We start from the raw sequence: 16,806 nt of genomic DNA on the forward strand, positions 1-16,806 counted from the left end.
GTGTGACTGCTACAAAATATCTGAATATCTGAGACCTCATTAGCTAACGAGTGTTTCATTTCAGTACCTGTATGTATTCATGACTTCCCTGGGTCAGATTTGTGCTAAAGGAAATGCATTTCTTCTTTCCATCTAAATCCTTCGACAGAGATTATACAAGTATGAAAAGAATGATTACATCTGTATTCTTTTTTAGATGAGGTTGTTCATGTTATAGCTTATATTATTTTCTAATGTAAATTTTTTATCTAAAATAATAATAATAATAGTCAAAAAGTTGCATTTCGACTTTTCACGGCAAATCATGTTATCATGACAGGATTTATACAGATGGGCATGTGGATGATTTGGAATTTAGCCCATCTGACAAGTCGAGCTACGTGTCATGTATGAGGTGAAGATTGATTTAGCAAGATGCTGCTAAGCCACCTTCCTCTATGGGGGGGAAAGCTTTATAATCCTTCCATCTGATAAACTAGTACGCTAGCTTGCATAGCTTGTGAAAAAAAAAAGCTTCATGAAAGAGCAATTTAATTTTGTGTGTGTCTTTTACTGGCAATGGAGCTGCCTTGACTCACGTGTGATGACATATCCTTGATTTGGTTGGGTTGTTCGGTAAAGCAGCTCTTTAATACCAGGAGCAGAAACTAATATTACAAAAATGACAATGATGCAATTCAGACCGATTGTGCGATTCCCTCCGGTTGGCTTACTAGGTCACTGAGGTTTGCCACACAGTGTATCTGATAACTGTACATGATGGGATTTTGAGCAGATCCTTGAGGCAGGGTCACAGTTACACCGTAGGTGGTTTACTCTGTATTATCCGAGACTTATCCAGCAGCAGCCTGATATAATCATACTCTCATTCGAATTCTAGCACCAGCTCCATCCATAGCCCAAACTTCATTGGCAGTTTTAAACATTATCTAAATGTAAATTATACGTTAAGAGTGATCAGTTAAAGGAACAGCAATGTTTTGTGTAATGACTAAACAGAACATTACAATAAAGCTTAGATGGATCATTATGTCAACCCAAAAGTTTTGTTTCTTGAAAATGTTCAACTTGTCTTATTCTGCTAAAGTAGTTTGATCTATGTGTATATTAATTTTGTTACATCTTCAGGACCTTTTCAAGCATAAACCCTGAGTACAAGTAGACCTTAATGGGGACCAAAGCTTGATCCTAATGAGGTGAAACTTAATTTCTGAGGTCCTAATGGTGACGGGTAAGATGTGAATTGCTGTTCAGCCTAAGGATCAGGCAATCTGAGCCAATCTCTATTGTCAGGCAAGGAATTAGTTTCAAGGGACAATGGACAATATTTTATCACTTCTGGTGTGGACAACGGATATCCAGACCAAGATTCTATCTTCTGTTTGCCACTGTTTACAGTTTGACTATAGTTTATTTTATCGCATGAGTTGAATAAAGGTGTTCTAGGTCCAGACATAATGATTTGGCTATGCTCTATTAACAGCTACCCACATATGAATGCAGATAAATTAAAGAATCGATAGACTAATGCAGGTCGGTCCATTTGTTCTGGGTCTTTTTCCCTCTACACTGACAGTTCATCAGCGGCCAACCAAAGCCTGCTCAAACGTGATCGGTCAAACTAGAAACAGAAAGCTTTATGGTAGGTCCAGAGGTTCACATGCATAGATGTCAATGGAGGGCTGTTCTTTAAATGGGTATATGCAGCCATCATACAATAAACGACAGAGGTTTAAAAATTACTTGAGCGTACACCCCCCCCCCTTCTCATTTAGATGAAGTGCATTACTCACAGATTAGCACATCTCGCTAACATCAACGATGTAAGAATGTAATTTTTGAGAACCTAGTGTGAGCATAGTATGTATATCCTGCTTGCTCAGTGCATTACACCTTCACATATTTTGTTTATCAAGCTGAGCTTGTGCTAGATGCTCAACCCTGAACCTAAAATACAAGCATTACAAGAATTCAAGGATGAGGAAGGTTTTTTCTGACTCTTCTGCTTGTGAGTTGTCTCCTATCTTTGGTCTATTTTTCCATAGAATGCCTCACAGTGTGTCTTGCTGCCCTGCACACTGGGAGTGTGTTCCCAGTCTCATGCACCAGTGCCCCCCCCCCCAGCCACACATTTCTGTTTGTTCATTGTGCTGCTGCGTGAATACACAGATCCTGACTCATATCTCCCATTTTACTCCCGTGTTAGTTTTTATTGCTGGCTTTGTTGACTCATGAAAGTGGGCCTGGCACTTGACATGGCCATGTGGAGGCCCCCATTCTGCTGTTAGGTCCTTCCTGCGGGAACATTGCTCTGTGATTGGATGAGGAGGACTGGGATGAATGAGCAGTGTACGTAGAGCAGGACGCATGAGGGACTGTACTGGTGCTCCCCCCTCTCTCCTCAGCCTCAGCTCCCTTTCTCTTTCACACAAGTCTAGTTTGACCCAGGAGCCATGTTTGTCTCACCACAACACCTCGTTTTTCATTGTTCTCCTTCCCGTCCCTTCTTGTAACTCTGGCTGCAAGAGGACGGCCTCTGCATGATGTCACAGCTTGTTAGTGATTCATTACTTGAGCAAAATCACCAAAAATGTGTAGATTCCATTTCTCAAATGTGAATTTCTGCCAGTTCCGAAGACAGATACGAAAGCAAAAGATGAATATGTCAACTAGTGCTTTAAGAAATGGTCAGACATCAGTCCTCTTAATGTGATATTTTTCATCAACATCCATGAACTGTTCCCTGGGAAATGGGTGAAAATGTTGAAAAATCACCGCAATGTTGCAGAAAGTGGAAAAACAGAAGTGTGCAAATCTGTCAGTGTTTGTTTAGTGTAATACATTTGACAAAATAAACACATGAGACAACAAATGGATGAGGTGCAAACATAACCTAATTAGTGGAGGTAATAAAATATTCACAAGATTAATCCACTGTGAAAATAACGTCAATAAAATGCTTTATGGAGGTAATTAAATGGTCATGGTCTTGATTTGGTTGGCTTTAAGCAAAAGTGAAACAATTATCTGGAGGTCAGGAATCTAAAGCAGCAACACAACAGTTGAGACAAATGCCTGCAACAGTTTTCCATCAGAGATGAACTTGCAGCCACCTAAGCAGTGCTTTTCTGTTAATTGTGCAGCTCTGTACATGTGCACTCAGTGAACCCTGCAGGAGAAAACAAACTCAGTCAGGGGGGAAAAAAAGAAGCTTCCTTATAGTGGAAGTGATTGTGTGTTTGTGGTCAGGATGACAGGGTGTTAGAGGAGCTCTGCAGTAGCCTATCATCATGGGAGAAAACACAACTGGAACGGTTAACAACCAACAGCTGTTCGGATTGTTGAGTGATTCACAGCCTCACTGTGGAGTCAGGGAAATATTTCGCCCTCCGTATGAATCTCCCTGCTCGTCTGGTAAACAGAGCGCTTTTCCTTAATTTGGCATCATATGCAATTAAAGCTCATTAATAGGGCTAAATGTACAGCACGTTTCAGACAGCGCTTTAAAGCCAGAGACGAAGCTCCACGAGATAAATGTCTAAATAGTAACAGTAGTTTCTTGCTGCCGCTCAGGCACTTCCACTCAAATACTGAAACATAAGAGTCTCTATGTCCCTGCAGGGTTTTTATTGCAAGCTGCCTCTCTTCTCAGATTATCACAACTGTGGCTTCACAATATCGATTTATTCACACACCGGGTTGTTTTTCTCGGCCACAAGCAAATGACAGGGCTTGTTTTCTTTTACTCTCTTGTCCATGTTTGGTAATTGGACTTTCAAACGAAAACACGGCCGTAACAGCAGCTGAACACTTGTTGAGCCTGGTTTGAGGTTTGGTCAGTGGCCTCCAGCCACACACTGGGACACGCACTGCTGCACACTGGTCAGTACTGTCATTCAGACTATCTGTCCCTGTCCACTCTGTATTAAGGTTTAAGTGATGTCCTACAACCCCATTTCTTCCAACACTCACTACCTTTATGCACAATACAAGACATTGCGAATATCATGCAGCAGGAACTTGTGCAATTATCTACTGCCGCCATGTCAATTTAGCAGATATACAAGGCAATCTGGTTATCACTGCTTCGTGGTCCCTCTTCACAAAAGTGTCTGTAATCACATTTCGCTGCTCTCTTTCAAGTGCGTCTCAGGGCTGCTCTAATCTTATCTGCACTGCTCAGTCTGCTTGGTCCCTCTCTTTGTCTCCTCTCTTTCCATTTCTTAACTCACACTCTCCACCTTTTTTTCAAATTTGGGTCCTCTTCCAGTGTAGTCGGCTCTTGTTCATGCAATACTTTAGTACTTGATAGCTCCAAGTCCAGCTAGAGTTGTTCCGTCATGGATGTCAATATCAGTGTGGTGGAGGTCTGTCCACCCCGTGGTATCCAGATGTTCCAGTGTGTCCATTATTCTCTCAGTTGCGAGCTAAGTACAAAAGGTCCTGACAAATATCTAAAAACTCTTTAAATTGTTCCACATTTACTGCCAAACTGTCTCAGTGTAACCTCAATCCAAATTATAATGACATTGTACTGTTATACCTCAGCACTTACATATGTTTATCATGTTCTGTCCCACTCATTATTACCTAATCCCATTTGGAAAACATAACTGTGGGAAGCTTCACTGGGTAGGTGTGAAAGAGAAAGCCTTCAACTGTCCCTTATGCTGATGAACACAGTGGTGCATGCATGGGTGCAAAGTTCCCGGTTGGGAGGTTTGAAAATCAGGTCACTGTACTCAAAACTGAAATATAACAATTATTGGATAGATTGTCACGATGTCTTGTAAACATGCTTATAGTTTCCGAAGGATTACCCCTGACTTCCCTTTAAAGATATTTTAATAACTCTTGGATGGATTACCATGAACTTACTTCTGTTCTGTTCAGGATAAATTAACTTGCACTTTTTTTTTTAAACTGCCACATCTGTTCAAAATTCATTTGTACAGAAATGTTGTACTTTTGTGATTTACAGCCACAGGCCTATGAAACTCATGACATCCGTGTCAGACTCAGCTGTACATTGTGTTAAGTGTTATTATACCAATGATTGAACGCTAAAACAGTTCGATTATCATCGTGTTTGACTTTTAAGGGCTTAGTACACTGGGGTGTTCACACACAACTAAAAGAGATTGTATTACTTTTCCTGAAGAAGGTGGCGCAAATCAACTGGAACCCTTTGATTGAAAGTGTTCCAAATATCACTGGGGATATGATGATTTTTGATGATTTTTTTTAAATGCTGAACTAAGACGTTAACACCTGCCTAGCAACGTGTGAGCATCCTAGCATTTGGACATTTGAAAATAGACTGTCTGAGCCGGGATGTCTGTTAAACCATTTGCTTTTCATTTATATCTATTGAAATTGCAGTCGTACATTTTCCCTTTTTATATACCTGGTTGTGAAAAAAATAGGGTTTATGCACCTCAGGACATGATCAAAACTGTTCTACCCAAGTAAAAGCATCATTGCATGTTGTCCTTGGGTAACAGCTTCAGGAACAAAGTTCACCTTATTTCCTGAAGCACCCGTTTTTGGACCCGGAGCAGAGCCTCTTTGTGCATATCTGGACATCCCGACAGACATGAGCTATTGTATCGCTTCACGTTAGAGGCTGTGGAAACCTGAGCTGTGGCCTCAGGGTCATGGGGCGTCCATTCTCTGATGACAGTGAGCTGGACCGGGTGAAGAAATGTTCTCTTTGCCGGGTCACTCTCCTGCCTGCTCCTCCTCTTTCTCCTTTTTTCCCCAAATGTATTTTTGTGAATAGGTGATCCATTAACAGAAATGGAGCTGCGAACTAAGTGTAGATGGTATAGAGAGGTCTGCCGTCCTCGTTTCTCCACCTGCCCCGGATTTTTTCCTCTATTAATTTATTTTTTTTTACTCTTAAAGAGGAAAACACTCCTTTAGTGACAGAGATAGCTTCTTTGCCGAGGCGCTTTTCTTTTGCATCTCTTTTGTGTTTTTTGTTGTGCCCAGGATAACAAGGTCCGGTCTACAATTCAATACAGATCTTTTTTTAAAGATATTTTCTTCTCCTTTCCTCTTCTTTAAAAAAACCCCTCCTCTAAATGGGGGGGGGGGGGGCAACATTGGAATACAGAGCAACATTGTTCGCATGTTCATTGAGCTTATTCTCCTGTCAACATTGTTGCTGCCATCGGTGTTGTCTTGTATTGCATGTGTGAAGAAAGCTGTGATGTCATCATTTCCCAAACACTCTGCTTTATATGGACACACGGATACGGACAAACCTCAATTTCGAAATTCGTCTCTCTGGAAGTTGTTTGTTTAATTGTTTTGTTCACATGTGAAAGAGAGAACCCCCCCACACACATAGAGGGAAAAGTTTGTTTTGCAAAATCAGTGTGCAGTGCATCCATTTATCCATCGGATATCCAGCAGCAATATGGTGATTTATAATCAAATCAAGGGGATCATACCACTGCTATATTTGTTCTTCATCCTCATTACTGCTGTTGGCACAATTAGAGAGATTTTACAAATCCAGATCGGTAGAGAGTCAGTGTCTTAATCATCAGCAAGTTTAGTTTTTTGAATGTGTTTGATTCCATCTCTTGTCGTCCTTTCATCTCTATTTCAACCTCTCTCCCTTTTGCAAACCGCTGTCCTCTCTCCACCCAGAGAAAGCTATGAGCCTCTTGGCACGGTGCCATCCCAATCCATTCACTACAGCTCAGCGAGAGCGCACAGCCGCTGCTGTCCCCCGGAGTGTGTCCCCTGTCCTTCCATCGGCTCCCACTTGTACAGTTAAATGGCAAAATGGCCACTTCACACATCCCCTCCTCTTCACCACACCGTGTCCTCATGAGACACCGGCAGTCACGGTGCGCTTGTGTATGTGTCTGCCTTTGTGAAATGGGTGTTTGTGTGTGTACACATCCGCCTGTATGGTATTTACACCGTGTGCTGCCGCAAATCTAGGGCACGTCGAGGCTCCTGGTGCAAATGTGTGTGAGCATCATGCGTTTTATTCCCATATGAAAAGACCACAACTTGAAATATGTGATACTGTGTGCTTACCTTAACTCTTTTTAAGGATAGTCGTGCTACCATTTGCTTCTGAACATGCTTCTTTGTCTTAACAAAAAGAAAGTCAATGCTTTCCTGCATTTCCCCCCTGTTTTACTTTGACCTTATCACATCTTCTTCCAATTTTCAGAAACATAATGGCTCCCATATTCAACACAGAATACTCCCCACCTCTTGCTAAGTGAAACCATTGACAGGGGGCTGGGAAATGGCTGCTAACGGTTTAATGACTTAATGAAAGCTAATTAGTTGAAATAAGGGGAGAGGAAGAGGGGAGCCATGGAGGTGATGTGTGTCGGTGTGTGTGATTTTGGGTTTGCTTGTGCGCAAGTGTTTCTGCTCCTACAAGATTACGTGCATATTTGAGAGACCTTTACTTGCATGGGTCTGTGTGTTTGCATATGTATGTTGTCCCCATGGCAGGTGTGTGTATTTGTATGTGTGTGTGTTTTTGTGTGTGCCCAGAGAAAAGTGCAGCAGCTTTTCTCAGCATTAACCAGCCTCTTCATCAGGAAGTGATGGTGGGGGGTCAGGCCTCATTTAATCAAGGGAAAAATTCCATCTCCCATTAACTTAATTAATCCAACGCCAGAGAGAGAGAGAGAGAGAAGCTGAAAGAAACCTGTGTGTGTGTGTGTGTGTGTGTGTGTGTGTGTGTGTGTGTGTGTGTGTGTGTGTGTGTGTCTGTGTGTGTGTCTGTCTTTGTGAGAAAATAGTGTTTCCTAAGCTGGATTCACAAAGCGGTTTGTCAAATGAAGTGTAGAGTGGGTCGATTAAATGAGATGACTTACACGGGCACATGTGAAATCATGTAATGACTTAATGTAAAAGACATTTGATTTGACTTAACCTCAATACACACTATTTGTCAGCTACAGCAAAATCCGCTTTTACAGGAGGGAATAAACAAGCGGCCATTTCTGCAGCGGCAACTAATTTATAAGCCCATGTATACCACTGTATGTGATGAAACATATTACACCAATGAGAACATTTATCTAGAGAACCTTAAGAGCCTTTGAAATGCAAAAAGTCAAATACAAATTGTAATCAAATAAATGCCTCAATCGGTTTTCCACCACACAAAAAAACAACAACACTGCTAACAGCTGAGTATAGATCCAATGGGATCCTCACTCCCGGATCCTCGTTATCTTCTTTTTTCATCGTCTGTGTTTGTGTTGTTCTTGGTTTTCGTCACCTTTGCACTTGCGTTATAGCTTTTGCAGTTGTGTTGTGGCTCTAAGCAGTTGTATGGTAGCTTTTGCAGTTGTGTTGTAGCTTTTGCTGTTGTGTTGTCACTGGCAGTTGTGTTGTGGATTTTGCAGTTGTATTGACACTTTTGCGCTTTGGTCACTTGCAGTTGATTTGTCACTTGCAGTTGTGTGTTGGCTTCAGCATTCAGCTTTTCCGTTTTTCGTGTCAGAAGTCTCAGCCGCTGTACAAAACAGATGTTACTGCATCATGTGTAAAGAAATATGTGCACATTAAAACATTAAAAATAACATCCATGTGTAGAATAATATGTGTCTACTGGACCCTAGCACGTTCATGCTTCCAATCAATCCAATTTTATTTCTATAGCCCATATTCACAAATCACAATTTGTCTCATAGGGCTTTAACATGGTGTGACATCCTCTGCCCTTAACCCTCAACAAGAGTCAGGAATGATTGATGATTCTAATGCTGTCCGTCCTCCTCTTGAAGGATAAACTACCATCATGTCAGTAAAGATTTGAAGTTCAGTCCTTTTATATCCCATCTCTGGTTCTGTCTTGATCTTTTCCTTCTTTGTTTTTCGTTAATCCTCTCTTTCCTAAGATCTCTCCATCTTTTTCTTCACAGAAACACATTAAAACGGACTTTTCACAGCATTTACTGTTTTAAAATAGAGGGCGAAACAGAAAGGGTGTGGGTGAGATACAGTGAAGATAAAGACAGGAGATCAAGAGAACTGGGAGCGTATTAAAACATCTGGATGCACCGTGCGGAACGAATAATAATGTGATCGTGTGTTGTCTGATACCACTGCCAGTGCATTTCTTTCCATTTAATTATCTGCATCTTTATTTCAAGGTTATCTTTGCGTTCAATTAAATATGATTTTATAAAAACATGAACCAATAAATCAATAAGCCACCTTCAAGTATGTGCAATGTTAAATTGCTCTGGTCTCCTTGGACTGCAGTTTATGTAGCACGCTGTTGCTCATCTCACACCAGCTCATCAATCACTCACCCCAGGACTTCCCCACTCCCTCTGACTTTAATGTCCTGCTGCTGACACACAAATCCCTTCATGCTTCTGCACTCATTTCATTTGCAGAGCTCCTCCTCCACCTCCTCCTCCTCCTCCTCCTCCTCTTCTGGCCTCCTCTCTCTGTCCCCAAAACACCCTGCGCCTGGAATGCACCACCCCTGTCCATCTGTGCTGCCAGTGCTATTGAACTATGGAATTTCTGCTGCAAATGACAAATTGCCAAAGCCTGAAACGGATAAAGTCGGCAAAAAAGCCCAAAATGACAAATGAAACAGGTGTTAGGAAGAGACAATATTCAGAGCTATGTATAAAAAGCATGTCATGTTAAATTTATAGATGTTATAAAAACAAAAGGGTTACTTTGACGCTCAGTGCATTCATATCATAATCAAATTATACTGACAAACACAGAGATGGTGAAACTAGAGGGCCATATGTTTAAGACTGAAGATGACCCTAACTGAACCCACACTGTGGCCCAGCTAACTAACTCTCCGTCCTTTCTCCCAATACAGAAAAGCCTGTTTCCGTGGAGCTGAGCTGTGGGGCTGGGCCCAGCCATGTAGTGTTGGAACCAGGTTTGCCCCTCTTGCTGGACTGCAATCTGGGGGCCAGCGAGACACCTTTCAACGTCACGTGGCTCCAGGATGGCCGGACCCTGCCTCCGGAGGGGGATCAGCTGCAGTATTTGGGCAACGGATCCCTCCTCCTGCTGCCGGCCTCCAAGGACGGCCGGCCTGCCCAGAGGTTGGAGGGGGGCTACAGCTGCTTGAGTGCCAGTGCTGCTGGAGCCCTCACCAGCAGGACCGTGAATGTACTCTTGGCAGGTAGGTGTCCAGCAACACCCAGAGCACACTGGTTTATTTTGGCTGCTTTGTTTTCTACCACACTTATAACACATGCAGTTAGTTGTGATCTGGGGCTGCCAATGCCTGTCTTCATGACCGTGAACTGGATGAATTGAAAGTTCACCGATAGATTGATGAGGAGGTTTAACAAAGATTACATTTTTTATTTGGGTCAAGCTTAGAAGACATAATATGTAAGATGGTAAAATGTTTCTTTTTTCCCTATTAGACAGAGACAGGCTAGCTGCTTCCCCCATTCCAGTTTTGTTTGAAAACGCAGCAACTCTGCTACAAATACTCACGATTTCCTCTCTACTCAAGAATTTAGAAACTTATGTCTGGTTGGGCAGAAACGCTGATGTAGAGACTCACAACCACTTGCCGATTGGATCTTTTCGGTCGCGACTTATGCTGATTCGTCAGGCTCCTATACCATGACTCCCTTCTGGGACTAACTGACATTAGACTGGCTGCCAGTGTAGAACAATTAAAGTGGTTGTTGTTGTTGTCTTTGCTATCAGCTGTTGTGCCTAAATTCTGTAAATAATGTGTAGCAATGAAAAGAGCTATTGTTTTAACCATCTGAAATACAGTTATTGTCCAGCACGTGCCTCCATGTTTACACCAGCACCTTGATATGCGTTTTCAGGTGTATTTTTCTGAACGGTACCATAATGCAGAGCCAAAATGATACGGTGGACAGAAATAGTTTTAGTTTGAAAATGCCATTTTCTAACCAGTATGGATTTTGCCTGAGAGTGGAATCAATCTGCTCACCGAACTGTTCCATTGCCTCAAAGGTGATGATTTGACAATTAGGAATATTCTGCATCTGGCATAATTACCTCTACGTCATTTCCATCACAATAATTGGTCTGCGTCGGTTTATGTTTGGGTGATCAAAACATTGTTTGTTATGATTTAAAACATTCAGTCGTGTGTGCTCATCACACGGAGCCGCGTGAATCGTCAGGTTTGTCGGGGGGGTTTTCTTCGCATGGATGGAGATGAACTTGGTTCCTCCTCTGCCGCAGATTAGAGACTCATCCTCTGGTGGAGCGCTAACAAGTGTCTTGGGAACAGGGACATGCCTAAACAACAGTCTGCTGTTATTTGGAGTGAAGTAGAAAGAGTGGGCGGATATGAAAGAAGCGAAAAAGGAAGACGTGGATGTGAGGGAAGGCTGCCGCTCTGTAATCGCCCCCTCCAAGGAGCCCTCTTTCTCTCACACTCCTAAGTGGTAGTCTTTATTTAGTCATTAGCTTTGTGTAAAATGAGACAGTATCCTCTTTGGATGCCCCCACTTTTGTCAGCTGTCACATGCTTATTTATGAGGAGCTCTTGTTTGAGGGACAATAAGGAATCGAGGGGAGGGAGGGGGGATGTTAGATGAATGGTGGGAAGGCAGAAAAGGCTGAAGAGAGTTTGCGGTGATGGTGAAAGGAAAGGCTTCAGAGACCATTAGGAATGACCTTCAGTTTGTGTGTGTCTGTGTGCTGTGGCTGTGTGCAGGATTTGAATTAAATCAGCAGTGAGAGGCTATGAGATAGATGTGGCCAGTGTGTACGAGGTCGAAGCCGAAGCGCCTCAACATTGACATTGAGCGGGCGTTCTTATTACCGAGCGCCAGAGATGAGACCGAAGCGAGAACAGGGGCGAGATCACATTTGTGAAGACATGTTGTGGAAGCCACCTGGTCCACTCCAAGTGGTTTGTATGATGCACGTTGCCTTGTTGAACGCATGTGGAAGAGAGAGAGACAGTTTGAGAACCTTTTTGAAATGCAAAGCAAAATAAAATGTAATTAGTTTTACAGCCTCTAACTCACTCTTCTCTCGGCAGAATGCCAAAGCGGCACAGAGCGAGCACATCACATTACCCGAATACATCCATGTGTAAATGATGATGCTGGGGGGAAAAAACTGCTTTTAGGGTAAATAAGACCAATAAACCTCTCTGATTATGAGACTGCTGAAGTGAATGTCAATATTTCCTAATTCCTAGCAGCTTTCGCAACGCAATTCAATAAAGGAAGTGAGTTCAGAGCTGCTTTCTCTTCATGCAGTTTTATGAATGTTTGAGGGCAAACTGATTTTCTTTTTCATAATCGGTGCTTTCATTACAACATATCAGTCTTTTTTATGCCACTCTATCTATCTGCTCTGACTATCTGGAGGTAAAATCACTCTGATCTCAAATTACACAGTTAAATGCTGCGGGAACAGGATGAGGGGAATTGTATCTGGATGTGCCTTAAATGGCCTTTTCTGTGTCAATGATCACTGACACAATGGAAAGTTAGCAGGGGTGAAATACTGTAAAATGGACAGAATTAAACGCAGCGCAATTATTATCCAGCAGCTATTACAAATATGTGTTGGGGCTGGGGGGGGGGGGGGGGGGTCACGCCTGATGGGTTTTTCACACTGATACTCTGCCTGAAAGCTGGGTAGCAAAGAGGTCACGGGTAAAATTATCTACTCGCACAAGGGGAGGGGAAAAACACTGCAATCTGATAGCTCTGGGGCCAAAGAGTGGGGCATAGATAGAGGGACGGACAAAACACACAAAGAAAGAGTTGGGGTAAAGTCAAGGGCAGGAGAGAGAGAGGGAGAGAGAGAGAGAGTGCAAGATGCAATGAGCGAAGAAGAACGAGCTGTACAGCAAAGAAAGACAAGATATGGAGGAAGGGGAAGGGAAAGGTTACACTCTTTACACAGAGAAGTGGCCGAGGAGCCGCCCGGAAATGTTCCTTTAAGACATAGGCAGACCCTGTTGCTAGGAAACAATTGGACGTGTGTGTGAACCTGTGGCTGGATATGTCACCTTTCCTAGGAGAGCCAGTGGTGTATCAGCACAATGCCCGGCAGAACAGTGTCAACTTTTGCAAATCTGAGTGTGTGCTCCGCGTGATGCTGGACGGATCCGCCGTGGAATTTCATTGCGGGCCAGGGGGACACTCACGGAGTCCTGGGAAAAGACTAATATGATTATGCTTTGACAGAGCGGAGGTGAAAGCCTGGCCGGTTGCCTTTGTTCCATCACAGCATGGGCAAAGTGTGTTCTCTGAGCAGCCCCCCCGCCCCCTGCCCCCTTTCATTAACGTCTGCGTCGCTGATCAGCTGTTGTCGGCTACCCCACATACGGACGCTCCTACTTTCCCATTTACAGACGTGCACATAAATTCACACGCTGATCCAGTAACGTAACCACAAGATGCCCGTGTGGAGGCATCGAGACACACGGTATAAACACTGAGGTACAAGTAGCTGGGCATGCACGCTCTCAAACTCACACTCACACTCTGAGCGGGTCTGGCACCCAGTCAGGCGCTCCACTCTCTGGCAGTGTTACAGGTGGTGTGTTTACATGAGGGCATCACAGTGTGTAATGGCTGGAAGAGGCAAGGGTTAATCATCAACTCCTCCTGCAAAGCTGCCTGTGCAAGTCATTCCAAGATTTTTTTTCTCCTGAAATGAATCAAACAGCTTTCTGTTACTATGGCCAGGCTTGTGTGTCAGCCTCTGTGTACCCATTGAGGAACTCTGCTCCCTCCGTGCAGCAGGAAAACACAGATGGTCGGTTTGTTGCCATGACTAACAGTTGGCGTGATAGGGGTTAGTGGCTGGGGCTCCTCCAGCTCACTGTGGTTTGGAGGGAATAGATTGTGAGACTTTGGAAGTTTTCAACTTTGGAAATCTTTACACAGATAGGATAAGATGCAAGTTTGGAAACATCTGAATCTGAAAATGGCTTCTGTCTACAAGTTAGTCAGTTCTCCTTTTCACAGTACTGTTTGTTTAAAGTCTGATGACATGTCCACTTTATTGCTAGCAGTGACTCTCACTCTATGGACGACGTTGTCATTGTTACATTGTTATTACTCTTTTTGTGACTGGATCAATATGTTTTTATGTACAGAAATGAATTGTTCCAGAGGATGAAGCGTGGTGATTACGCAGCCGTACAGCCAGTAGGTTAACATTTCGATTTTTTTTGTGAAATGTCTCAACAGGTGCTGGATTGGTAACCATAACATGTTTGGTACAATCATGGTTTCCAGAGGATGAATCATGCATTGATTTCAAGCTTTTTCATCCATTGCCCCCAGCCAATCAAAGTTTCCACTTATCCAGTGAAATATCCCATTGCTTTCTCTGTATAGCTACACAATTGGATTGACATTTGTATTATATCATCTCGTTCTTAAAACTATTGTTTGTTTTGCTGAAATTAAATTAAGTACAAGTAGGATGTATCATATAATACCCACTGGTGCCATTATCAGGTAATATCGACATTTTACATTCACTGCAGCCTCTGCTGTACTTTGTGGACAGCACTTATAACATGTCCTGTCTTAAGACTCAGTTTGATAAATCAAATTCACAATACAACACAGTTCAAAGTTTTGAAAACAGCAGTCATTCAAATATGAAACTGTAAGTCCTAAATATCATGCATGGAGTATGGTCAGATCCCACCGATACTATAGTATTACGTGTGGTGATCAATGTCTCACTGATGTAATTACCTTCAGGGATCTTTGAAATAAAGAAAGTACATGTAGATAGCTATCTATAGGGGAAGCACCTCTATGAATCACCTTTTTCTCTGCTGCTAGGTGGATATACGATATATGTAGCACTTCATGTTAATCTTTAAACGTTTTCACACTGTGCTGATCTCAGTTCTGCAATTATCTGTACATGGGGATGTTACAGAACGCTGAGGAATGGCTCATTACTTAATCACTTCGTGTTCAGATTCATTCAACTATACTTTACAATTCATAATATGGGTAATGTTGGTTTACTTGCTTTACTCCATGCAGTATGCACTGCATTTTTGGGTCCAGCTCTTTAAATTTTGAATGTTTCTTTCTGTCTACCTTCCCGCTTCCGTCCTGTCTCTGGTTGCCTTCTCTCTCTCTCTCTTCTCTGTCTCTCCCTCTCTTTGATTCCTCCCCTCCCCTCCCAGCTCTCTGCTCCTTTAGTCTGAGCTGCAGGCGTGTGTGGCTGGGACAGCCAACCACTTTTGTTCTCGTCTCCTGCAGCCTGCTCAGGGGGTCAGAGGTTAGAGGCCCTCAGATAGTGCTCAGTGCTGGCCCCTGGTGCTCGGCGTTACCTACAGTCGAAGCCCCCCTGTCTGTGTGCGAAATGTGTTGAGGCTGCGATGAAGTCTGGAGGCCTGCCAAGACTCAACCTGGAGAGAGAAATAATCCAAGCCGAGCCTTATTATGTCCCCAGATTTCCCTTAATCAGGACATTCAAGGGTATTCAAATGGTCTGAGTAGGATTGTAATTAAATAACAAGTTTGGAATGGTGCGTTTAAAAGCCTCAAAATGGTTTGAATACAGTAATTAGAAGTTTGAAATCGAGACTATGGCAATGCTATGCACATATTCTGAGCGTTTTCCTCGAGATTTAAGTTGAATAAACTCACTTTAATTTAATTTGTTTAAACCAAAGCTGTGAATCATTGGTCAGTGTTATTTAGTGTATCTGATGTGTTCAAGTTACAGCCTTAGTGCTGCATGTTTGTTGTTGTTGGGTTTTCCTGCAGGTACCCCCCCCACACTCGTCCTGCAGTGGGTGGTTGAGTGTGTGCTGTCAGGAGCACAATCAGGGAGAGGCGATGCAGGCTGGGCCAGGAGGCCATTTGGCAGCTCTCAGGCTGTGTGTTGTCAACTAGAGTTATAATGTACCGAGATCAATACCCCCTTTTTGGAAGGGAAAGTGTTTATTGTAGTTGTTGTTTCCTGATTTGTGTTTTACTTTGGCCAAGTTTTCTTTATTTACAGGAAGATTGATTTTTCTTCTTATTTTTATTCACTTCATCCCCTGGACTTTAACAGGGACGTAACTGCTCAAACACCGTCCTTGTCGGCATCATCTTAGGAGAGCAGTAGACCGGTTGTGGACAATGGCTTCAATACAATTGTAGTCTATCACATCATGTGTGTCCCACATTAAACACAGTGTGTCCTATTCATCATACCAGAGGCATACGAAATGAAACAGATTTCAGATCATTTAAATATGTCCGTTGCACAGGGCTAGTTATGCTTTGTCTGCTCACTGTTATATCTCCAACTCTGCTTTATGCCTCCAGGTCTGTCTAAGTTCCACCAAGAGCCGTCACCCCAGACAGTCCCTGCTGGGGGCGCTGCCCGCTTCGAGTGCCAGATTGAGGGTGTACCCACACCTGTTATAACCTGGGAAAAGAACAGAGTGGCTGTCCCTGAGGAGACCAGGTGACCCTTCTCTTTGTGCGGTTGTCCCTCATCTCTTCCTTTTTCCAACTTCTCTTGTCTATTCATTACTTCTGATGAATTAGCAGTGTGCTTTTTCTGTGGCACTCCTGACAAATCCTGAGACCACTGAGACAAACTCTCTACTGCAACAAAATTAATTTCCATAAGTCTTCTTGGTGATAGTCTGATTTCATTATTTTCTATGAAAATGATCTTACGAGTGTGGCCTATTGTGACTTTTATGAAAGTTGACTGTGGCTCTCACCTTTTGAGTTTATTATCCAAGGCTTTATTGATACATTTCTTAAAACAAAGTATAAAATCCAGAGGTTGGTGGACGTATGAACTTATTGCAATAGCTTTCTGAGACTT

At 42.9% G+C, this 16,806-nt stretch overlaps 1 protein-coding gene across 1 annotated transcript in view; it reads left to right on the forward strand.

Moving 5' to 3' along the window:
* The window catches only part of igdcc4 (immunoglobulin superfamily, DCC subclass, member 4), a 58,649-nt gene that overhangs the window by 9,191 nt on the left and 32,652 nt on the right, over window positions 1–16,806 (forward strand). Inside the window, exons 2-3 of the mRNA XM_053421877.1 lie at window positions 9,845–10,156; window positions 16,293–16,434. Of these exons, the coding sequence (XP_053277852.1) occupies window positions 9,845–10,156; window positions 16,293–16,434 (454 nt within the window). The remainder of the gene's footprint in view (window positions 1–9,844; window positions 10,157–16,292; window positions 16,435–16,806) is intronic.

The sequence above is a fragment of the Pleuronectes platessa genome, chromosome 1, assembly GCF_947347685.1.
Source record: "Pleuronectes platessa chromosome 1, fPlePla1.1, whole genome shotgun sequence".
Lineage (NCBI taxonomy): Eukaryota > Metazoa > Chordata > Actinopteri > Pleuronectiformes > Pleuronectidae > Pleuronectes > Pleuronectes platessa.